At 28.4% G+C, this 26,232-nt stretch overlaps 7 protein-coding genes across 7 annotated transcripts; 3 read left to right on the forward strand and 4 right to left on the reverse strand.

Annotated features, from left to right (window-relative positions):
- Positions 1-208: 208 nt before the first annotated feature.
- EIN_508630 (hypothetical protein) lies at positions 209-2,158 on the forward strand (the record flags this gene model as incomplete). Its single annotated transcript, XM_004259585.1, has 1 exon — positions 209-2,158. The coding sequence occupies one exon, from the start codon at positions 209-211 to the stop codon at positions 2,156-2,158; it is 1,950 nt and encodes a 649-aa protein (XP_004259633.1).
- Positions 2,159-6,670: 4,512 nt separating this feature from the next.
- Positions 6,671-9,739, reverse strand: EIN_508640 (hypothetical protein; the record flags this gene model as incomplete). The annotated part of the gene is made up of 1 exon (XM_004259586.1): positions 6,671-9,739. The coding sequence occupies one exon, from the start codon at positions 9,737-9,739 to the stop codon at positions 6,671-6,673; it is 3,069 nt and encodes a 1,022-aa protein (XP_004259634.1).
- Positions 9,740-11,919: 2,180 nt separating this feature from the next.
- On the forward strand, positions 11,920-13,797 carry EIN_508650 (hypothetical protein; the record flags this gene model as incomplete). The annotated part of the gene is made up of 1 exon (XM_004259587.1): positions 11,920-13,797. One exon carries the CDS (start codon positions 11,920-11,922, stop codon positions 13,795-13,797), a length of 1,878 nt encoding a protein of 625 aa, XP_004259635.1.
- A 1,987-nt stretch (positions 13,798-15,784) lies between these two features.
- Positions 15,785-17,464, forward strand: EIN_508660 (heat shock 70 kDa protein, putative; the record flags this gene model as incomplete). The annotated part of the gene is made up of 1 exon (XM_004259588.1): positions 15,785-17,464. The coding sequence occupies one exon, from the start codon at positions 15,785-15,787 to the stop codon at positions 17,462-17,464; it is 1,680 nt and encodes a 559-aa protein (XP_004259636.1).
- Positions 17,465-17,626: 162 nt separating this feature from the next.
- Positions 17,627-18,892, reverse strand: EIN_508670 (hypothetical protein; the record flags this gene model as incomplete). The annotated part of the gene is made up of 1 exon (XM_004259589.1): positions 17,627-18,892. The coding sequence occupies one exon, from the start codon at positions 18,890-18,892 to the stop codon at positions 17,627-17,629; it is 1,266 nt and encodes a 421-aa protein (XP_004259637.1).
- A 1,010-nt stretch (positions 18,893-19,902) lies between these two features.
- Positions 19,903-21,507, reverse strand: EIN_508680 (hypothetical protein; the record flags this gene model as incomplete). Its single annotated transcript, XM_004259590.1, has 1 exon — positions 19,903-21,507. One exon carries the CDS (start codon positions 21,505-21,507, stop codon positions 19,903-19,905), a length of 1,605 nt encoding a protein of 534 aa, XP_004259638.1.
- Positions 21,508-21,811: 304 nt separating this feature from the next.
- On the reverse strand, positions 21,812-23,281 carry EIN_508690 (hypothetical protein; the record flags this gene model as incomplete). The annotated part of the gene is made up of 3 exons (XM_004259591.1): positions 21,812-21,937; positions 22,049-22,501; positions 22,550-23,281. 3 exons carry the CDS (start codon positions 23,279-23,281, stop codon positions 21,812-21,814), a joined length of 1,311 nt encoding a protein of 436 aa, XP_004259639.1.
- Between the last annotated feature and the right edge of the window lie 2,951 nt (positions 23,282-26,232).

Raw genomic sequence — 26,232 nt, forward strand, 5'->3', positions numbered from 1 at the left:
TTTTTATTACTTTATATTTATTTTTAATTTGAACCAGTGAAATCGATTCTATTAGTTTTTAAAAATGTTTGAAATGGGTTTGAGTGGGTTTCATTCACTTCAATAAAAATTTGTCCAAAAGTTTTTAATGTGGCATTCAATGTTCATTTTTTTGGAAAAATCATACTCTATAAAAACATTGACAAATCTCTGTTGATCATTCAGTGTAATGTTCGCAATAGTCTTTCTCTATCTCACACTTTCAACTTTAGGAGCAGAACCTTGTTATTCTAAAGATAAGGATAAGAAATGCATTAAAGACGGAACAACAACAAAATGTAATGCGGTGGTTACTCTATCGGCTGCTGATGCAATGCCACTCTGTGAAAATGCTTTTAAGGACAACACTTATATCACCAGTTTTGTCTATGAAGGAACTGATAAATTGGATATTGGGACAAATGCATTTAAAGGAGCAACCAAATTGTCAGCATTCACTACAAAAAATGGAATTAAAACGATTGGAGCCAGTGCATTTGAAGGAGCTGCTGCTTTGACAAAAATTGATATAAGTGGAGCAACTGAAATACCAGCAAACACCTTTAAGAATTGTGCATTGTTGGAAACTCTCACTGGTACTGAGGCTGTTACTTCTGTCCAGGCAGCCGCCTTTTCTGGTTGTGTTAAACTCACTTCAGTTAACTTCTATGCTCCTTTGACTTCATTGCTTGACCCATTGACAGACCAAAAAAATCTCTTCTTCCATGGGACAGTCCAACCAACAACTCTTCCAACCAAAGAATCTCCAATTAATCCAAAATTGAAAGTCTATGTTCAAGATTCTTATACTTCTACTACTTTTGGAACTCTTGTTGTATTAAAAGAACATTGCAGCACTCTTCAATGTGTTGATATAACTCCAACAACACCTGTAGTCCCTCCAGTCAGTGGGAAAATGGCAAATGAATTAAAATGTAAAGAATGTGATGTTACTACAATGAGCGTAGATGGTAATAACTATTATTGTGAAATTGATATGAGTGAGTGTATTAAAACTCATGACAATTGCAGAATTTGCCTTAATAATAAATGCACCAAATGCGGTTCCACTGTTCCATTTTTAGAAAATGATAAATGTGTTAGCCAGTGTACTGATGGTTATTACAAAGACACAACCAACTCCGTTTGTGAAAAATGTGATACTGGTTGTAAAGCATGTACTGAAAAGGGAAAATGTACAAGCTGCCCAGAAGGTCACTTGTTGCTTGATGATACTAAAAAATGTACCACTGATGCCAATTGTCCAGCTGGATATTATAAAGATAACACAAACTGTATGAAATGTTCTATTACAGATTGTGGTGAATGTACTTCAAAGACTGTTTGTACCAAGTGCACAAAAGGAAATTTGATTAAAGGTGGTTCTAAATGTGAAGCCAATTGCCCAGATAAATTCTACCCTGTTAACAATGTTTGCACCGACTGTGATACAACTTGCAAAAAATGTACCGAAGCTGGAAAGTGCACAGAATGCCCAGATAACACATTTTTAATTGAAGACACCAAAAAGTGTACCACCAACTCTGAATGCCCATCTGGATACACAAAGGATACTGCAAACAAAAAGTGCTTCAGATGTGATGTTTCATGTAAAACATGCAAAGATTCAAATACATGTGAAACATGTGCCGAAAATTATTTGTTTGTTGAATACACAAAGAAGTGTGTGAAGGATAAATGCCCAGAAAACTACTTCCCCGTGGATAAGACATGCAAAGCCTGTATGTCTGGTTGCAAAACTTGCACTAAAGCCAACGACTGCTCTGCTTGTATAACTGGAAAACTGTTTGAGGAAGGAACAATGAAATGCGTCGACAATTGTGAACTTGGATTTTTCAAAAAGAACGACACCAATTGTGACAAATGCTCAGAAAACTGCGAGAAGTGCTCTGTCCTTGAAATTTGCGACAAGTGTGTTGATGGCGCTTTGATGAGTGAAAAGAAGTGTGTTAACATGTGCCCAGAAGGAACGTTTGAAAAAACTGGAGTCTGTGAGAAATGCAAAGACAAGAGTGAGTACAAGACTCCATGCACAGATAAAGAGTGTGAAATGTGCACTGCTTCGGGCGCTTTTGCGACATTAATTATGTTTGCGGTTGCACTCTTTGTGATGTTCTAAACAACACCTCATCTTTTATTTTGTTTTTTGAATAATCAGTAAAGAACATTCAAACATGTTTATAAACTGTTTTTCAAAACTCTGTACTGGGACGTCCCAATTTTTTAGACAAATAATTTCTAAATAATTTTTCCTTTTCTTAACCCTCATTTTTTGTTATAAACATTTACTCGAAAAAAACAAGATAACGAACTTGAATTTTTTAAATTTTACTTGACAAATAAATTTTGCACCAAAAATTTACTTGAAAAATATAAAAAACAAACTTGGGATCAAAAATTTGATTACCTTAACACAATTTTTGCCAAAAACATAAAACACAACTTTATAATTAAATGTCCATGTTTACAGAATCACCAAGTTGTGTTTCTTATAAAAATGAAAAGTACTAATGAATAAAACAAGTATTGAGAGAAGATTAATAGGTTAAGATGATACAATTGAAAAGTTTTTTTTTATTTTCGAACTGTTTATTTTATTTTAGACTCTTTTATTAATAACCTTGATTGTTTAAATGTTTGTTGTTTTATGTTAACGATTACTTTTTTAATTGTTGAAATAAACAAAAACTTATTATTTATTAAAGTGTTGTATTATTTAATGCAATGATGTCTTCATTACATCATTGGTTTATTGTTTTATTGTCGTTTATCTTGTGTTTGTTAGAAATATGTAGTTTTACTGACGTTTAGTCACAAAATAAACCACTGACCAAATAACGAACCTGGAAAATCGGGGAAGATTTACCCAATATTTGGGTGATTTTCCGATTTTTGGTTCAATAATTGAAACTGTATTGGTTTTTAAGGGTTTTAAACTGTGTACCGTTGTTGGTTCAACAAATAGGAAAATAAAAAATAAAACAAATAAAAAACAGTAAATAATGGGAAATTAGGACAAAGGGTTTATATAAATTTTGGAAACGGTACAGAGTTTTGAAATACAGTTTACTTTAATTCTACATAATATATTTTAATTTAGTGGAAAATAAAACAGCTAATATTATTTTGTTTTAAGTTAGTGGAAAAACAATAAATATATTAAAGGGATTCATGAGGATTGTTAATTTTTCTGAGGATGGTAAATATCTTAAACATAATTTCTTTCAATTTGGATTTTTTTGCCTAAGATCAAAAAGGTGTATTTTGAAACACATGATTTTCTTGAAAAATGCTATTTATGGATTTTTTGAAAGATAATTCTTTCAGTTGATTTTTACAAAAAAAATAATCTATTTCTATTTTTTGATTTACCACAAGACTAACCTTGGTTTAAACGAAAACATTTGACAGACATTTAAATTATCGAAAAAGTCGATTTTTTAATCAAAATCACAAAACAAATTAATCTAACAATTTTTAATCTTTTTTACAAAAATACAATTTATTAAAAATCAATTCATGAAATTTCAAACAATAAAAATTGATAGCAAATAATTTATTAATAACGTATACTCTATGCGATGACAATTTATGTATTTGTGCAAATTCAAAACGCGAGGTTTTGGATATCGATGAAACAACGATTGATAAATAAACAAATTTTTAAAATAAAATCATTTTTGTTTTAAACGGTTTTATTTATATTTCAAAATATATATACACAAGAAATATATGTTTATATTATTTTTTTAAACAATATTAATTCTCAATAGAAACGTGTTCAATTTATTAATCAATTTTATATATTATTTGGCGTTTTTGTTGTGTTTTGACGATTTTTGATATAATCAATTAACAAAACTCACTTTATAAAAATTCTTTGATAATTTTATTTATAGAATTTTAAATCAATAATGGCAGTGCTATAAATATCTCTGAGGATGGTAAGTCGTGTAACAAACAGAAGTTATCAACACAGACTTAAACACCTAAAAAGTGAAATGACGTGTTCCCATATCCAAAAATAGTAACTTACTCAATATACATTTCAGACAAATGTAAAAGTGTAAACTTTCTATTTCTGTCATCCTCAGAAAATAATTGCCATCCTCAGAACTGTAAATTCGTTTAAAACACAAGTTAATATCAAAATGAAACATTCTTTTTAAAATATACACAACATGATTAACTTTGTTATTACAATAAATTTGAATAATTGCATAAATTTCAAAATTATTAATAAATTTGTTATTTTAAAATCACATTTTTAGAAAATCAGTGTTTTCGACTTTTTCAATTTTCATTTTGATTAAAAAACAATTATCAATTTAAACGTAAATTTCAATTATTATGTTATAAAGACGGATTCGGAAATAATTTCAATAAGTATATAATCATAATATGAACAAGTTGAATACACGCTTTGTTATTTCTCGTCTCAAGTTGGCGAGATATAATTGTTGTTTTTGTATACTGATTATTGTGGCGATTTTTTGATTGTATTTAATTTTTTGGCATTTATGACTAATTATTACCATCATTTAAAATTCGAACTTTGACTCGAAATATTAAGTGTAAATTATAACTTGAGTTATGAGAGTGGGCTTTATGGGGAACTGAACCTTATGGATTTGATTTTTGTATCCTCAGAAAAATATTTATTAATAAGGATAGCTTTAATCCTGAGGATACACCTTATCCTCAAGAAACCCTTAAAGGAAAAAAACAGAAAGGGATAATTTTATTTCCATGTCCAATCTATTTCAATATTATTTTTAATTATTATTCATATTTAAATGAATCAAAAAAATGAAAAATCAAGTATAAAAAACTACCAGTTAAAATATCATAGAAAACTTTTGGTGTGTTTATTGGCATGGAACAGACAAATTGGTTGGGTTGACAAAAAAATCTATTTTTATTAAAATAATTGAAATTTCATTTTATTATGAACGAAACATTTTTAACATTTTATAGATGTTTAAAAGTTGAAAAATTGAAATTTGTTTATTTAATTTAATCAATTTTTTAAAAATATCGGTAACAATATAGTACAATTTACCAATTCTTTATCAACTACAGTCACATTTCAACTACAGTCAATATTCGATAAGAGACGATAAAATAAGAGGAATGTTTCTTATCTAATATTGAAAAAAATCAAAAAACAACAACTTTTTTGCTATTTTTAATATTTTTTTGTCCAAAACTTTAAAATGGTAATACATAAACCAAATTGTCATTAAGTTAAAAAATAATTAAAAAAATTATTTTAAAAGCAAATGAGTTTTTCATCTAACCCCCAAATAAAGTTGATTAATGTGTCGTTGGAGCGTTAAATTGTTATAAAACAACAAGTGTTTATTTTGAAAACCAAGAGTTGTCATATTGCTCTTCATGTGTTCGGTTTGAATGTTGTTTGTGTTGTCTGTCAATATTTTGATTCTATAACGGACGTTTTGTGTTTTAATAAACACTAATAAAATAAAGCATTAGTTTTTATAAAATAAATTACAAAAGTTTTTAAAAAATGGCAAAAATATTTTTTGGGTGAAATTATAATTTGGAATTTTGTTGAGACAAAAAACAAAATGTGGTATTTTTTGTTAATTATTCAAGTTTTTATTATTTGACATTATTGAATAAGACTGGAACATAGACTGGACTATCATCGAATATTTACTGTGTTGATTATAAAAATTTATTTATAAAAATAATTTGAATTCTAAAATTAAAACAAAGATAAAAAAGTTTTTTGAATTACAGATGCAAGAAAAAGCGGTTGTCATAGAAAAAGTAGTTGTCACGAGTATAAAAAAGTATTTTTATATATTCATTTTTAATTATTATAAATTGTTAGTTGTTTAACAAGCAAATTTACGGGAAAACCGTGGTAGTTTGGATTGATTTTTCAGAAAGTGGTTGTCAAAAGGATGAAAAAATTAAAATTTTCTATTTTTTATTAAAAAACAGAAAAACCACAAAAAGATTTTACTCATTTTCATAATCAAAATTGACTGCACCTTGTCATCATGATATAAAATGAACTGATGTTGGGGATGTGCAATTTATTACGAATAAGTTGAGGATGCGTAAATCAAACAAGCAATAATCACGATTATCAAGTTTGTATCTTTATAACGTTGAAAGCAAATAATTAATCATAAGGCATTCATTGATAAACAACGTGTAATATGACGTTATATTACAAATATGGCATTTCGTTATGAAAACTGTTATTGTGTTCAAATTAACCAAACGTTGTGTGCTGATTATTGTTTTTATTGTCTTTATCTTTTACTGTTGTTGGGTTCACCAAAAAACACAAATATACATCATTTAATAAGTCTTTTTCAAATACATAATTTTTATTATTGTTAAAAGTTTAAAATATTAACATTATTAACATTTGTTTAATGTCTTGAATAATACATAAAACAAATTATTTAATATATATATATATTTCATTTGATAATCGACTTACTCAATACACTGGGAAAATTTTTGAAAAATAATCATTTTTTTTTGTTTTTAATAACATTATTTTCATGACAACCACTTTTTCCATGACAACCAATAATTCTTCTATCTGTACTTCATTTTAAAAAAAAATCAATTATTCGATTTTTTTTCAAAACAATAACATTGCCATACAGAGTAATGCAAACAACATTGATGTACTAATAGCACTATTATTTCCCAATGAGCACCCAATACATTCCAAGTCTCCTTGTTTGCACACACCATATTCAGATGCCATTTTGGTACATTCACTACAGACTTTTATATTTTCGTAATATCCGTCAGGACATGATGATCTGCAGTATCCACTTGACATAAAACTTCCCAATGCACACTCCTTGCATTCAAATCTATCACAAACTGCACAATTCTGATCTTGACACATTTCACAATATTCATCATTAATACTGTAATACCCACTTTCACATGTATCAACACAAGTTAAATCTTTTCCCATTAATTTAGGAGATTCGCATTTATCACACTTTTCTTTTCCTTGGCTGCATTTTAAACAACTTTTATCTTGACAACGTTCGCATGTTAAATCGCCGTTGCTGAGTACGTATTTTTCTTCACAACTGTGACAGAAATACTCATCACAACTCAAACAGTTATCGGTGCATTTTGTACAAACGCCATCTCCTTTATAATAAGCATCTGGACAATCTCTTTCGCATGTATGTGGTGTATCTGGTTGTGTGTAATAATTGGTTTCACATTTTGTGCATTGTTGTGATGTGCAACTTTGGCAATTTGAGAATGCTTTGTTGCACATTGAGCACATTTGGAGTTTTTCTGAAATGTTCACAAAATGTGTGGTCAAGTCGCAGCCACTTTCACATTTCTTTGAATCTCCATTGTAATAGAAATTCTCTTTGCATTCAACACACTTCTCATCTGTGGATATTTCACATGTTTTACAGTTATTATCATCACACTTCTTGCATGTCCAATTTGGAGTTGTGTCTTTGATTTCCATGTATCCTTCTTCACATGATTTTGAACATGTTTTGTTATCAAGATAAAAAGCGTTTAATTCACAAACATCGCACTTGGTTTTACCCGATGCTTGACAATCCCTACATAGTGGTGGACATTCTTCGCAAATCCCATCACCCTTTCTATATTTTTCTGGACAAGTATCTCCACATGAACCATCTTCTTGTACATATTGGTTATTTCCACATTTGGTGCATTTCGTTTCTGATTCGCATGTTACACAATTTTCGATAACAGAACATTTCTTACATTTGGCTATTCCATTTTCATTAGTTTCATAATACCCATCATAACATTGGTCTTGACATCCTTGTGGTGTTTCTTCATCATATAAAAAGTAATTTAATTCACATTTTGAACAGAATTCACCTTGACTTCCTGAACATGAAACGCAATTTCGTTCACATTGTATACACTTTTTCGGTTCAGTGTCTGAGCCTTCAATTGGGTAGTAATAATCAGCACAACTTGCAACACATTCATTAGTGTCAGAAACTAAATAGTAACCAAGTTCACATGTTTTACACATTTGAGTTTCTCCATTTGAACTTTGTGCATCACAATTCTCACAATTTGGAGTGCATTTCACACATTTTTTGTATTCACTGTTTGTACCATAATTTAATGGACAATTAGAAACACATTCATTGGTTTCTTCCAATAAATAAGAAGAAGCACTACATTCTAAACAAGTATTGTTTGAAGTGCATTTTTTGCAATTTGTCAAAATATCACTACATTTTTGGCAAACCTGTTGCCCATTAATATCAACATAATAAGCATAATTATTTTGAACATCACAAGATGATACACACGTACCACTCGTTGTCACAATATTAGGAGGCATACACATTGTACACTTGGTGCTGCTGTACGAAAAATATGTATTTGGATCCATTATTTCCTTTTCTGCACATTTCAAACAATTTAAAATATTACAGTTTTTGCAAGTTCTGCCATCACCAAGTAAATAATATCCATTCCCCGTGTTGCAAATATCAGTACATGTTTTACTGGAATAATCAAACACTTTTTTACCAGCCACGTTGCATCTATTACAAGCATAACCACTACAGAAATAGTCTAAACATGTTTCATCTTTCCAACTACAAAGATAACTATTTATAGTGCACTCATCACTACATCCATCATAAGTGACATAATTATTTTCACAAGCAACACAAGTACTTGTATTGAAATCATATTTTTGGTCTTTATTACAACTCAATTTTGTTGCAGTTGAAGATAAAAATTTGAGATTTGCTGGAGAGTAATTTTTACTGACATATACTTTTATGGCAGAATTTAAATTGATTTCTCCTAAAACACCGGTTGGAGCGTTTATACCATGATAAAACAGTTCGGTAATATACTGCAAATTATCTTGGAAAGTGATAACATTACCTAGATGAAGCTTAGTCAATTTTACACAATCTTTCAATGCGTTTTTCCCTAATCGAATAACATTTTCTGTAAATAATATTCTTTCGAGTAAGACGTCTCCAGCAAACATTTCTTCGGATATGGTAGGGCACCCACTCATGTTAAAGTGCTTAAGATTTGTCATATTAGAAAATGCACCCTTTCCGATGTACATGTTCGAGTTTTCATAAAGTGTAAAAGTCTCCAATTGAGTACCACTAAAAGCGTATTCATCAACTATTGAAAGATCTCTATAAATATAAGGAACGTCTACTGAATATCCAATTGATTGAAGTCCGCTGTTTCTAAAAGCATTCTTTCTAATTGTTGAAGGAAAATATTTATAAAATGTGATTTGTTGGAGAGAAGTAAGCCCAGCAAAAGCACTTTCATCGATTAGGTAAATATTATTCAAATTAATGGTTTTCAACTTGGTTCCAACAAATGCAGACTTTCCAATATAATCCGATGATGAACTACTTTCAGACATTTTAAACGTGAAGGTTTCAAGATTGGAACATCCTTCAAATGCATAATCGTCAACAGAAGTAATTTGTTCTAAAATAACCGAAGTAAAAACAGTTCGACCTTTAAAAGCTCCTTCACATAAATACCCAGATTCAGTTATAACCAAATTGGGATCACACGTAAAGTTTCCGATTTGGTCGTAATATTTAAAACAGTTGCGAGTAGTCTCTTTGATATAACACTGATCAAGTGCATAAGTTGATACTAACAGGAAAAGAAAATAAATCATTGAATAAAATTTTCATCGCGTTCCTTTTATTTGCTAAAAATCTATAAATGGGTTTCAAAAAATACGAAAATGTTTAAATTTTAAAAGTATAAAAACAACTTTTAAAAAGTAAGAAAAACTTGTTTTCAAAATAAAATGTTGTAATTATGTAAGGAATTTTTAAGAAAATGAATTATTGTATTTTAACCCCTTTAACATTGTATATGTTATTCCTCTTTCAATGCCTCTTTCGATGCTTTTTGAAAATAATGAATTAAAGTATTTTATCAACTTGTTATTTTTTAAAAATAAAATATAAAACACAAATGTTAATATAGTAATATTTATTTTAACTGTGTGATTCTTTATTTAAAATTTAGAAAATCGAAAACAATCATTTAGTCAATTCATTAAAAACATCGAACCGAAAAAATATTTTTGAAAGTAAATTATACAATTAAAAACGTCCGTTAGCACCTTAAACGTTCCGAATTCAAAATTTAAGAAAATAAGAATTGATTTATCAAATAATAAAATTTTAAATAAATTATTATTACTTTTAAAATAATTATGATTTGTTAATAATATAATCAATTATAATTTAAATTATATAAATAAGTTAGGTAGAGTTTTGCTTCATACGTTTACAATATTGTAATGATTCAAATTGTTTGATAAAATTTTTTGATAATTTATTAGTTAAGATGTTTTTAATTATTTGTATAATAACTAATTAAATTATTAATATAAAAAATTGAACACAAAAATAAAAATAACAATCATGTTTGAACATTTTTTTGTCTATATGTTTTTAATAATAATCTTTATTGATTTTTATGTCTTGGTTATTGATTATGACTTCTGTCGAATTATATGACAATTGGTTTTTATGATGAAAAATACAATAAGGTTAGTCTAACAAATTATCTGTTGAAACTGGTATCTTACAATTAATGGCTGTATTTAAAAAATAAAAATTAAATAAAAAATCAAAAAATAAGAAAAAAATTAAAATAATCGCAGTTTTTTTGATTGGTTTTCCCAAATTATTTAGTTGGTTAAGTCCAAAAAATACCAAATATAGTTTCCAAGCAGACAAAGTTGTTAGATTGATTATATAACAAATATTATTAATTTTATTATGTATCAACTTACTTATTCGAGATTTTTATTGAACAACTTTTTGTTAATAATTACAAGAAAAATATCTTATGAAATAATATTGTGTATATGACATTATTTTTTATCAGAAAACACTCAAAATAAAACCATTGTATTTACAAAAAACACAAAATAAAGAAGTTGACAGAATGCAACATTTTTTTATTGTTCGAATAATGTTGTAAAAAGGTAAGTATATAAGGTTTCGTTGTAAAAAACAAAATTGTCACGCAAGGAATGGTTCAAAAATAACAATTGAAATTTTTTAGTGTTTTTATATGTAACATCAAACTAAAATATGAATTATTGCACTAAAATATAAAGTATTTTACAATTTTAAGAATTTTGGGGTTTTAATTTGTAAAGATAATATATGTACTTGCGTTATATGTATCATTTTACATCTGATAGTTAATAGTAATATGTTTATGATAATTCAGAATAATTTGATTTAACAAACATATAATTATAAAATGTTAATTAAAATATTTCTGACATTGTTTTTATGTATGATATTAGTACCAAATACAATCAAACCTCTCAAAAGCGGGAGGGTGTGATAATTATGTTTCTCAAGAAAGGGAATTTTAGCTAATCAAATCTTAATTGTCGCTTGATACAGAACTTTGTTTTTGGTTTTAGTTCAAAAATGACCGCTCTTGGAGGTTTTAGTGTAGTGTAAATATTATACATTAATTTATTACATTTTAAATTTAAAGGAAATTTCAAAATGATACAAATACAATATTATCAAAAATAGAAAATATCCATTTTATTGATTTTATTGAAAAATAACATTATTTTGATTTCCTTTAAAATAAACAAAAAGAATTTTTGACTCAATAAAGATCAAAAAAATTGAACTTAGAAATTTTCAAATATTTGATATTTTTTTACCCATTTATAACGTTTTTAATATAAAATAATATAGTTTAATTTATTGTTGCAAAACATTGAAGTTTTTTATTAAAAAAAAATTAAGAAAAGATTTTTCAATAATAATTATCAGAATAAAAGGCAATTTAATCTTTAAACAACAAATGGCTACTCCTTTTGTTAAATCTTCAAACGCAAAAGTTTATGACGAGTTGGATTTTACCGACAGACGAGACTTTGAAGACTCAAACAAAGGTTTCATCTGTACAGTAGATGGTGGGATCATTGACCAATATTCTCAAAGTTCAAAGAAATGTTTTGATGTTCACCAAACCGATTATTTAGAGCAGAAATGTCCCGAGACAGTACATCCAGCTTTATGGAGACAAGAACAATTAGTCCGTATGCATGGGTTATATGAAATCATACCCAATAAAGTGTATCAATTTAGAGGCTTTGATATTGCTAACATGTCTTTTATTCGAGGTGAGAAAGGCTGGATAATAATTGATACATTATGTTGCAACGAAAGTGCGGCGACTGGGTTAAAATTATTAAGAGAAAAAGTTGCAAATCTTCCAGTGACGTGTATTATATTGACACATTCACATGGCGACCACATTCATGGGATGGACGGTGTAATAGAAGACGATACTTTAGTGATTGTACCTAAAGATCTCTTTAAATTGACAATTTCAGAAGCTTTACTAGCCGGTGTTGCAATGGAAAGAAGAGCCGTTTATATGTTTGGACACAACTTAGAAAGAAACGAAAAGGGTTGGGTTGGGTGTGGACTTGGGACCACATCTTCTACGGGTCAACTCTCAACTTTCAATCCAAAACATTTGAATGAAATTTGTGAGGATCAAACTTTGACTATTGATGGTGTGGAAATCGACTTTATGTACACTCCAAACGCAGAAGCGCCAACAGAAATGATGATGTACTTCCCACAATTGAAAGCTGTGTGTACTGCCGAAGAAATTAATAGAACACAACACAATTTGTATACTCCAAGAGGCGCACAAGCAAGAAATGGGAAAGACTGGGCGAAGTATATAGACAACATCATTGCTAAATATGCGGATAAATTGGATTACTCTTTTGGATCGCATAATTGGCCAACTTGGGGGAATAAGAATATAGTGGAGTACTATGAAAAGCAGAGAGACTTGTACAAATACATTCATGACCAGACTTTGAGACAAGCCAATTTGGGAACTACTATAAACGAATTGCCTGAAAAAGTCATTCTCCCCAAAAGTCTTTCTTCAGTGTTTTACAACAGAGGATATTACGGTACAGTCTCTCATAATAGCAGAGCAGAGTACCAATATTATTTAGGATTTTATGATGGGAATCCAGCTAATTTGAACCCTTTGACTCCAATTAAATTGGGTGAAAAATATGTGGAAGCTATTGGTGGAGAGGAGAAGTGCGTTGCACTTGCTAAAGACTCTTTTGAGAGTGGAGAGTACCAATGGGCAATCACTTTATTAAACCACGTCGTGTTTAAAAATCCGAAGAATTTAGAAGCTCGAAAATTGTTGGCCGAGGTGTATAGACAAAGTGGATATATGCAGGAGAGCGCAGTTTGGAGAAACATCTATCTTACAGGCGCACTTGAACTGGAAGAAGATAAAAGCAAAATAGTTTATGTTAGGAGCAGCACCTCAAGCACTTATTTCTTGTTAAAATTGCCTTTCAATTACTTGTTTGATTATCTCGCTGTTTGTATGGAGCCGACTGCTGTAGAAGCTATCAACGAAGTCTTCAATGTCACTTTTGTGGACACCAAAGAAAGTGGAAGTCTTCTATTGAAAAATTCAGTGTTAAATAACAGAGAACATACAGATAAGCATCCAACCACTCAAATCAGTTGTACCAAAGAAGAGTTGGTCAAGTTTGTCGTGAAAAAAACAGACAGAAAAACATTTGAAAAGGAAATAAATGTTAAAATTGAAGGAAACAAAGAAAATTTCTTCTGTTTCATTGAATCAACGCATGTGCCTTCCCCAACATTCCCTATCATTGAACCGTAATTTAATGATTAATCAATTTTTACGGATTTGGTTTATATTAAATATATAGTTAAATATAATAATCTTTTAATTTAAATTTGAAATGTCTAACTTACTTTCAATTATTTATTATCCGTTAAGTTAGAAATTAAACCATTTGAAAGACGATGATACGTGTCTGTGTAAACTGATTGTGTCGCGTCAAATCGTTTTGGTTAAATTGATAGGTATTGGGTTTACAAACGTCCTTCCCATCTTCTCCAAATTGATAGAAAAAACCCCAATTTGTATTTTTCTGATAATCTTTCTTGTGTATTAATAAGTCACTTTCTTTTCCAAATCCAAATAAATATTTACTGTCTGAAGAGTACAAACAAAATTCTTCTTTTAAAGGAGTTTTTAAATCGAATTTTCGCGGTTTAAGTATTCCATTCCTTACTAATGAAAACATAAATGAAGTTCCTCCAGTAGTCCACTTGTTTACATTTGTTATTTTCTCACACACGACACCCCCAAATTTGTTGTTATTCAAATCTTCAATTAAAAAACACAAATTACTTTTGTTCATAACTTTTGATTCAAAGACTGGATCTTTAGAAGACCATTTATCCGTCTTTGAATCAAAAATAACACTTGAAACCTTTTTACCACATAATTTCTCAAGCTCTGTTTTTTCTTTGCGTGTCACATTTTCTCGTTCTAAATCTGCTTTATCAACCAATTTGTTATGTAGTTTTTCATATTCTATATAGACCGCCGACTTCTTTATATTTTCTATATCTCTGTTTTTCGCTATTTTTGTCTGTTCAATTTGTTCTTGCATTTTTAGTACTTTAGCATTCCAATCGGCGTCAATAAGTTCAATTTTAGTATTAAATATATTGTATGAATTTTCTTTGTCAACTTCACTTGAAAATTTTGATGAATTATTTTTGATTTTACGAGCAATTTTATAAATATTACTTGTCAGAGTGTCAATAAACGTTGAACCTATTTTCTTTCGAGCTATTACTTTATCTATTCTGTCAAGATACCCATCTAGTTTTTTGATACGTTGTTCATAACTCAAATTTTTGTCGTCTTCAATTGAGTAATCAAGATGATGATTTTGAATATCATCAACTTCTTTAAGTGATTCGGTACAAAGCAAAGACAGTTCTTTTATCAACTTGTCCATTTCTTTTTCAAGTTCAAAAATTTAAAATAAACATCCAAATAAAAATCATTTTTTTGTTCATTTATTTCTTCATTATAACAATTTTATCTCTTTGATAATTGATATTAAACGTGTTAATAATTTATTTTAAAAACGGCTTGCTGGTATTTGTATCTTGTATATAAATGTAATTAATTACTATTCTGAGAAGATAAAGTTGTTGGACCGATTAAATTAAATAAAAATATTTTATTGTGTCATAATTATAACTGCTTTTTCTATTGACAATAATCTATTTTTACATTAAAAATGAATATTAAAAATTATTTGTTAATTCATTTTTTTTCTGCAAGACTATCGTTAATAGCATTTAAAACATTAAGCACTTTATCATATTTTGCAGTGGTCTTTTTGATATCGTTTATATTATTTTGGATTAATTCCATTAGATTTTCCGATTCTATGATAGTTTCGCCTATACTACTTGAATAAAGTGCGTCTTTTTCTAATAATTGCAAATACCATTCAAAATCTTCTTCTGTTGGGTTGTCCAACAGTATTTTTTCTTCTGCTATTTTTAGTAATTCCTTTATATTAGTATGATTAATTACACGTTTCATACGTATTTCTTATTAATTATACAGATCATTTTAACTTAATTTAATAATTATTAATACAATATTAATAAATCAAAGTTTGAAATAAACAACTATAAATTATAATAAAATAATTAATACAATATAGTTACATTTTCTATTTTTTAAATAAAACAAATCAATTGTTTTTTTTTATTTTTTGTATTATTTAAAAATAAAGCAAAATTTTTGAAAAAAAACAAATAAAAAAATAAGAATGAGTGAGGAGTACTTCATTGGTATTGATTTGGGAACGACATATTCTTCGATATCCGTCTGTATTAATGGTGTTACTCAAGTTATTGAAATTGGTTCAATATTTCGTGTTCCCTCGTGTATATCATTTTTGGACTACAAAAAACGACAAGTTAAAATAGGGTTTTCGGCCTTAAATGGAAATGGCTCTTTTGTATGTAATATTAAGAAACTCCTAGGCCGACAATTTTCTTCTTTTTCAAAAGGAGAAATAAAAAGTTTTCCTTTTGAAATTATTTCCGATGAAGACGATGAAATTCAAGTAAAAGTACCTTTTTACAAAACAATACCCGATGACATATCCAACACAAAAGTTGTTATCGTTGAAACGTTTGACACTTTTTATCCCGAGGAATTGCTGGCTTTGGTACTCAATTATTTATGTAAAGCAGCAATGAGTCGATTACATCTAACTGATTTGAATGAAGTAGTCATAGCTGTCCCTGTGATGTTTGGTGATGTTGAAAGGGAGGCCTTATATCGGTGTGCTTCTTTGTGTAACATAAAAGTCAAAAAGCTAGTGAATGAGTCGGTGGTAGCCTTGATGTGTTATTCAAATCGATTTCAAAGCCAAATCAGTGATAAAAGTAAAGTGTGTGTTATTGAGATGGGAGGAGGCAAATTCGATATCTCCCTTTGTGTCACTATAAATAAGACTATACAAGTGTTGGCCAATGGTGGCGATAAACACTTTGGTGGTGACGATTTCACACAAGTTGTATCAAAATTAATCATTGACTTAATTCGTAATGTATCAAGTGATGTGGCTGATAAATTAAGTAACATTCACATCGAAAATAAAGAGCACTGGACGGCCACTAAAAGTAAATTCTGGTATTTGTCCCAACAAGTTAAAGAGAGTCTCAGTGCCAATGATATGGTAGAAGTATATATAAGTGACATCAGTGATGAATACATCAAAGATAATGAGGACTTTTCAGTGATAATTACCAAACAAATGTATGAAGGGTGTGAGGACTTTAAAACGCTCATTTCTCATTTTAAAAAGTGCATTTTTCAAGTAATTAAACCGCAAAGTGTGAAACTAGTAGATCACGTTTTACTCATTGGAGGAGGCGCTAAAAATAGAATACTCCGCCAGTGCGTTGAAACTCTATTTGGAAAGCAAAAAGTTTCGGAAGAAAGCTTTGACGAGCTCAACGCAGTGGTGAACGGAGCAGCATTGTACAACTTTAAAATGTGTTCTGGAATTGATAATGATGTGATGCTGGATGTGCTGCCAGTGTACCTCGGTTTCTGCGTCAATTCTAACAAATTTGACTGCTTTGCAGAAGCTGGGAAGAACCTCCCGATAGTCACAGAAAAGGTTTACAAGACAACATACGATGGACAGACACAGGCCACTTTCGAAATATACAGTGGAACTCAAAAATCGTATTTTGTGGATGATATGGACTTTGTCACTAAAGTCACATTGAAAGGATTTCCAAAGAAAAAGAGTGGTGATATTTCGTTTAGAATTTCAATTGAAGTCGACAATTCAGCAAGAATAAAAGTCTATGGAGAAGTCGTTGGAGATGAAACTGAAGAGAAAATACTATTGGAGACGAAGTTACAAATAGAGGAAAAGGATAAAAAAGTTGAGATGATGAAGGAGCATATGAGAAAGTATTTGATGTAATAAACCAATTATTTTGCCAATATTTTGAAATGAAATGAATTATAATAATTACACATTTAAAATTTTTATATTTGTTTCGTGTTGTTTGATTCCATATTGTTATAAATATTATTGCTATGTTATTTAAAGATATTTTATGAAAATGTAACGGTAATATTACTATCACTTCATCTCAAGTTTATATACGACAAATCTTTTGAGAGGCACAACCGTCTTATTATCGTTGACATCACCAACAATGTTTTTTGTTGACCCGCCGTAGTCAAACGCATTTTGTTTACAGTCGCAAATGACCTTTTTCTCTCTATTTGCCGAGACTCTTATATCACCCTTTCCCACATTAAAGAACGCCATTGAATTAATAGCGCCAATGTAAAACGCGTGTTTTGAATTCTCTTTTTTAATAAGAAATTTCTTTCTTTTATCAATGCCATTTTCATGCAACGTAAAAACAAAACTTTTTGGGTCGTCAACATTTGTCGACGTTCTTAGGACTTTTTCATAAAGACAAACACCAAAAACACTGTCTTCCACAGACACTACAACAACCAACCCATTGCATCCCAAAATCGCTTTAATAAACAAACTACTACACACTCGCGAAGGCGTTTTATCATAATCATATACCATTTTCCCGACACTTCGTCCACTCCACGCAAAGATCTGAGCTTTCTCTTCGATGGTCAACATGTCGTCGGATGTCATCGACTGGGCATTTTCCGTGAGCGAGTCGAGCGCGAATGGGTTGACCGTGTACGTGTCATTGCTCAAACGCTTGAATCCACTCGTCTCCATCTCGAGAAGATCGCCTTCGTCATCTTCGAGAATAGTCGACTTGTCTTCACTTTCACTTTTCGCGGTTTTTGAATATTTTTCAATGTCTTTTTTGGTCGGAGAAATGTCGTGGGCATCGGCTTTGGCTTTTTCACTTTTTTTGTGAGGTTTTGAAGTTTCGCGTTTGGTGATATTTTTGGAATTTTCGGGGTGAGTCGAAAATTCATTGGTTTGAAGAATAGAAATTCTCTCGTCGCTTTTTGAAAGTTGTGAAGATGACGGGAAGATTGAGGTCTTCATTTTTGAAGTCAGCGAAGACTCAATCTGAAAAAAGTCCTCTTGGATTTGAGATTTTCGAAATGAATTAATTTTGAGTTCGTTGTCACAACGGGACTTCTCTAACTCGACTAAATTCTGAAGCACTTTGTTTCGAATATTAACAAGTAAGTCGCCATCGCCTTCACACTTCTGTTTGGTTTGATTCAGTAAAATGCTAAGATCGTCGAGGGTCGCAAAGAATTTATTGATTGATTTTAAATAGGCAACACATGTTTTTTCACACTCCTTTTCTTTGTGGAGTACAGTTTGCAAATGCGTAACGGATTCTTCATAATTTGTTGTATCTATAATTGGTGGGAGAGTGGGTTTCTCCATCTTGGAGTTGTTTTCAATCGCTTCTTTTAAGTTATTAAAGCATTCATTAATATTATTTTGCAATGATATAAGGTGGTCTGTAGATTCAGATTGCATTATTAATATTTTCGAATTTTTAATATATTAAACCCTTATATTTTTTTGATATGAAATATAATTAAAATTTATCATATTATTTTGATATATAATATGGTGTTTTATGATTTAATAATTATTATATGTATTTTTTGTAATTATTATAAATATAAGAACTGTTATTATATTAATATAATAGTTCTAATAATAAATTCTTTTAATAAAAACTGTTTATTGACTGTAATATATATTATATTATCCATAATAATCATACATTTCCTCATATTACATATTTATTATTTGATAAAATATTATCTATTCATCAACACACAAAAAACAATATAATATATTAACATAATTATTTCATTAAATGTTGATATGATATTCTTATTAATTGTCAATAATCATATTTCTAATGATAAACATGAATACCATTTAGTGACAATGTTATAAGATGTTATAAATAGAAATTAATTTATATATAATAATTAATATAATATTCTATATAAAAACAAAATGTAATAACAATAATCGAACATGAGTTTTAAAAGATGATACAAACTTTTGTTGTTATGTTTATTTAATACATAACAATACAATATCACCAAAATTGTTTTGTATTATAATTATAAAATTTAATATATAATATTTTTTCATAATATATGTTTAATTTTTCAATAATATTTTAAATATTTTTACAGAATAATATTCAAGAGCATTATACTTTGTTAATTAATAAATAAAATTGTATTGTATTTTAATAACACAGATTGGTTATATTTGATAAATTACAATTTAAATGAGATAACAATATAAATGCAATTCAGTTATAAAAAAAGTTGTATTTCAAGTTTAATATTAATTATAATTTGAAGTAAGTTAAATTTTAATTATTTTCTGTTTTTAATGTGTTAATATTTTATTTTAAAAACATATCACACCAATAGTAGTATAATTATTATTCCCATTATAATAACTTCATTTATACTTCCATCCCAACAATTGTAATCAACAGGCATCGTATAACCTCTAAGAAGCGAGAAACAAGTTGTGCATTTGTTTGTTTTTGTGTAAGATCCAATAGCACAGGCAATTCCTTTGTTTTCACACTTGCCTTTATTAAGTTTGTAATCTTCTTTACAAATAGCACACTTTCCATCTTTTTCATAAATAGCACATCCTTCAAGACTTCTTTTTTCAATTAGCAAATCACATTCATTTTCTCTCATTGTGCAACCAGCACTACACTTGCTACTACATTTCTCACAACTTGAATCTTCTGTTTTGTAATACCCAAGACTACACGTTGTACAGTTTCCTCCATCTCCTTCAACAGAACAAGGTTTTCGTATACATTTGGTTGAATCGGTTTCATCAAATATATAATTGGTGTTACACACTTTACACATTCCATCTTCACTATACGTCTTGCAATTTTTAATTGTTTTGAAACAATAATTGTCTTGAAGAGAATATCCACTCGCACAACCATTGCATTGATCCACTCCTTCAGTGCATTTCAAACAATTCAAAATTTCACATTCCGCACATCCTCCATCAACAGCAATATATCCGCTTTCACAAGTTTCACAACTCAATACATCTCTGCATTTGTCACAATGGTTTACACACCTTACACACTTCCCTTCAAACAAACTGTATCCATTTTCGCATATTTCACACATCTTTCCACTTTCATCACATTTTGTGCAATTCAAAACTTCACATTTTTCACAAACCCCATTTTGAACAGCAAATCCTTCATAACAAATTTTACATTTGGTGGAAGAAGTACAACTCTCACAATTCTCTCCACAAGGAAAACAAGCCTTTTGAGATACAAAGTATCCTTTTGGGCACCCAAGACAAAGGCCAGCAATGAATCCAACACATTTATCATCTTTCTCACATTTGTTATCAAGGAGTCTATAACCTGTCAGACACATAGAACAATCAGTTTTAGAAGTGTATTTCATACAATTGGCAATTTCTCCACTTTGACACTTTCCTTCTGAATTTACAAAGAATCCAGAATAACAAGTTTTGCAAACGGGAGAATTTGCAGTTGTGGACGTTGCACAAAATTCGTCGTACATCACACAACGACCTTCTGAAAGAAGTGCACCAGATACACAAAATTCACAGTTGTTTTCAGAGTCAATTGATGTGCAATACTGATATTCAGAAGTTGATTGTAAACAACCATTCAATCCAGCAGAATAATAATTCTCTTCACATGATGAACACCCTTCTAATGAAAGAGTCGCATCGAGACAATGTTCAATACCCACTTCGCACACTCCACTTAGATAATTAAATTTGTACCCATCTGAACACTTCTGACAAACATCAGAACTTTGTGATGCATATTTTTCACACCCCAGGTCACGTTTATAAACACATTCATTGAATGTTGTATTCTTATGATAATTGGACATACATGAAGTGCATGTTTGTGTTACTTTGTTACAAGTGCAAAATGGAGTACATTGACTCCAGACTAGTTTCATTAAAAAAACAATAATCGTGAACACGAGCATACTTTTTGAAAATAAAGTTGTTCTTTTTTGCTTTATACCTAAAAAGTTTGTTTCCAATTCATAAAAATATGTAAAAGTATAATTTATTTATATTATTATTTTGTTATATTATTAAAATAATTATCTATTATTTATAAACCATTATGTTTTTTGGGAAAAAAGAGACATTATGATAGGCATTTTTTAACAATCCAATTTTTTTACTTTTATTAGGTTTTATGATTTTTTTTCCATTTTGTCTGTTGAAAATAATGAAAGCATCATAACTATTCAAATTATTTTACAAAAGTATTAATAATAATATTTAAAATTGTTTATTCCTTTGTATGATATTCTTTTGACTAATAAGAAGGTCATGTTTATTAAAAATTAAAATTAAGACAAAATTCACATTAAACATTTTTATCAAACAAAAATAAACAAAAATGTTCTATTCGTTGATTAAAACATATTGTAAACGTTTTGATGGTTTGGATAAAAAACAAAAAAACAACAATTAAATTGATGTATTTACTTTTGTTGTGTGTTCAAAACAACAAACTCCAACAAAACTTACACTCTTTGGAAGAATAACATCGGTTATTAGTTTACATCCACTAAAACAATCATTTTCGAGAATCTCAACACTTTCAGGCAGAGTAATCAACTTTAAAGACGAACATGCACCAAAACACTCTTTCATTAATCTTTTTACACCAAATGGTATGTTTATATTTGTTAACTTTTTACACATATAAAAACACTGTTGACTCAAAATTTCCAATTTGTTTGTGTTGAATATGACAGAAGAGAGATTTGAGCAATTATGAAAGCACAACATTCCAATCGACTTCAAGTCACTGTGAAATGAAATTTTCTCTAACGAATGACATTGACTAAAACAAAAATCCCCAACATTAATTAGCGTTTTTGGCATCTCTATTTCCTTTAAATTGAAACAGTTGTCAAAACAACTCTTCCCCAAAGAAGTCATTCCATTCGGAAGAAAAACGCGCTGAAGTTGAGTACAAACAGAAAAACACGATTTTTTAAGTTAATCAACATTTTCTGGAATTTGAATGGTTGTAAGTTTTCCACAAAAAGAGAAACAATGATTCCCTATATTTAGAAGATGTTTTGGAAAAACTACTTTTGTCATAGAAGTACAAAAAGAAAAACAATTTTTACCAAGTGAAAGAACCGCTTTGGGAATTTCTATCTCTTTTAGTTGATGAACCGCATGAAAACAATAATCTCCAAATGAAGTCACCGATGAAGGGATTTTAATAGAAGTGATGTCAGAGAAGGAAAAGGAGTATTTTTTAAGAGAATTGACAATATTTGGGATAGTAATAATATTATCACAATTAAAGTGATTCCAATCATCTCCACTAAATTGAATGTTTTTAAATTGAATGTTTGTGTTGTTATTTGTTATTAATTTGTACTCATTCAAGCTCACTATATACCATACAATTATTTTGTAAAATGTATAGTCGGTGCTAATAATATGTTCGGTTTGTTCGGCGTTTTTATTAATTAGACATTTTTGTTTTTTCGATAATAGTTGTCTTAATGAAGACCCAAAAGTTTCGTTTTGTTTGTTATAAACATGAAGTGTCTCTAAGCTGGGAAAAAACTTAATTGTCTTTTTGGAAAGTGGAATTGGGTTATAGTGAAATTTAGACATGTTACCATTAAATAATTTACAAACACACTCAAGAGTGATATAATCCGAAATTGTGTTAAAATACTTTGAAATTATCATTATATGATACCCACTCAAACGAGACATGTATATTTATATTTTTTTAACTTTTATTGTGTTTTTGTATTCGAACTATTTTATACTTCAAAGTTTGATTACTTGATTAAAAAGTAAACTCGAAAAAAAACACAGGAAAATAGGCCGAAGGACGTCCTTTGTGGTTTAAGGATGTCCTCCCGCTATAAAGGACGTCCTTTATGTGTATAAAGAGGTCCTTTCAATTATTTTCATGTCCGCCGAAAACAACGAACAAACACTAAATTATAAGTAATTTTATTATAAAAAATAATAAGTTTTAAAAAATTGATTCATTTTTTTCATTTTATATTTGAGCTCTTTGAAAAATTAATTTATATTTGGATTATTTTATAAAAACCATTCATTTATTACAAAATTACTTGTAGTATAGCGTTTGTCTACTCTTTTATATATTTTTGGAAATAATTATAATTTTTAATAGTAAATTCATAGTAATATTATAACTCCTTATATAGTTTTGAAAATGCCGTGGACACGAAAATAATATAAAGAACGTCTTTATACACAGCAGGACGCACTTTATAGCGGGAGGACGTCCCTAAACCACAAAGTACATCTTTCGGCCTATATTCCCGTCCTTCTTCTTCATGTCCGTCCTTTTATTAATTAAATTAAATATATTTTATTAATAATATAATATAATTTATTTTTAACAAAAAATTAATTTTAATCAAACAAACTAACTAAACCAAATTGATTTGTTTAATCAATCATTTTAACTTCAATTAGTGCCACCAAAAGGTATATTTTTATTTGAAGTGAATTTCATTTAAACAATGGGAAGAATTTGTAGCCCAAAAAAATAAAATTTTTTTGATAATTGCCATTTTTAATAAAAGTGCCGTAATAATTTATTAATTAAATGCAATCACTAGTAAAATATTATAAATCACAAACTTGCGAGTAGTAAATATTATATAAATAATTATAATTAGTAGTAATTATTTTATTTTATTAAACTAAAACTAATATTAATTATTTTTAATGTTAATAATTAAAGATATTAATAGAAAAATAATATATTGCTTTAAAAAATGGGATATATACGTTATTTAAAAATCTAATAATTTAATCAAATAAAACTATAATATATAATAAACAATATGCTGATAATAAACCTATGTACATCAGTATATAATAGTTATATTATTATTTAATAAAATATACAAAAATGTAATTATTCCATAAAAATGTTTTTGTTTTAATTTGATATAAAAAATAATAAAATAATTATTATATTAATGGCAGAGTTTCCCAAGTGTTGAAAAACGGTTGCAGATTTGATAATATTTTGTTTTTGTCATATTAAAAGAAATTTTATTAAAAAAAATGGAAAAAAAAGGTTGTTGGTAAATTCTGTTTTTTTTATTAATTGATTCAAAAATAGAAATGAGTAAAATTCCTATTAATAAGTGGTAATCCTAATAATAATACCCACAAAAACAACCAATCAATTTAAAATGTTGTTGGATTGTTTAAACAAAAAATGATGTAAATTTGAGTAAATTTAACTGTAAGAACGGGCATATGAGCTACAATTTTATTGTTATTTCTAAAATAAATAACCAAATTAATTTATTAAATTATTATTATACCAATTTTAACACAACAGATAAAAAACAAATCAATTACAGGCTTGGCAACTCAAGAATCAACTAAGAACCACAGCCCACACGTACAACATAGTGTACTTTATTGTGGGCCAGTAGGCCAACATCAAAACCTTTCTCGAGCCTTGAAAGGGTTTTTATTCAAGTCATTTTTATTGTTTATATTTGTTCTCAGATCGTTCTTTTATAGCACAAATTACAATTATAATTATATTTTCTATAATTTATTATTATAATAAAGCAACAATAATTATGGCAATCACAATTCTGGTCTCGTTTAAAACTATATATTATAGATTAAAACAATTAATATAATTGATTTTCATTTTATTTAAAAAAAAAGTAATTTGTTGTTGTATTTTTATTTTTTATATTTATAATTGAATTGTTTTTTAAATGGCATATTTAAAAATATTATAAAAATCATTTAAAATATTAATAATTTTTATTATATATATAGTTTTTTATTGTCAATGGTATATCTTAGTTGTTTTAATTATTCTCAAATATGTTTTTATTATATATAATTTAAATATAAAAAAAACATTTTTGAAATTTGGTCTGGCAATAAGTGGTTTTCAAGCGAATTTGGTGTTTTTATTTATATATTTTGAAATTCAAAATATTTGACAATTTTTGTACAAACAAAATAGGGATTTTTATGCTTATTATTTTACCAATAAATTAAGGTTTATTATTTTTACATAAGTAAAATAATTAATTTAATTACATATATATTATAGTAGTTTCATATAAAACAAAAAAACATATTTTATTGAATAATAAATTGTTTGAAATCGTTATCTAAAATAAAACTTTAGGTTTATTTTTTGTATTTTTACTTTGTTCAAAGGCAAAACAAGTAAATATGTTTTTAACGTTTTGATCTTTAATTTATTTAACAGTTTTGAGAAGGCTTGGAAGAACCAAAAATAAATCAAATCTGCTACTATTTTTTGATTACTTTGGGAAATTCTGTTAATGGGTTTCTTCAATTTGTAAATTCCAAGAAAAACGAATTTTTTTAAAACATGACAAGTGCCTGCAAATTTATACAATTTTAGACTGTTGTAGCTGGTTTTTTATATTAATGGAAATATTGCCATTTTTATATAAATTAATAAAACAAAACAGTAAATATAGTGTGGTAACTGCACCTTATGCCAATTTTTCATAAATAATTATAATTAATATAAACTAGTTGTACAGGGGTGAAAATGAAGGTATTAATATGAAAGCGAATATATTAATTTAGGGTTCATTTTCTTTTAATATTTTGGCTAAAAACGAACTAACATTTATTTCATTAAATTTAAGCCATTTAATGAG

Source organism: Entamoeba invadens, assembly GCF_000330505.1.
Source record: "Entamoeba invadens IP1 unplaced genomic scaffold scaff_1105074724819, whole genome shotgun sequence".
Classification (NCBI taxonomy): Eukaryota; Evosea; order Mastigamoebida; family Endamoebidae; genus Entamoeba; species Entamoeba invadens.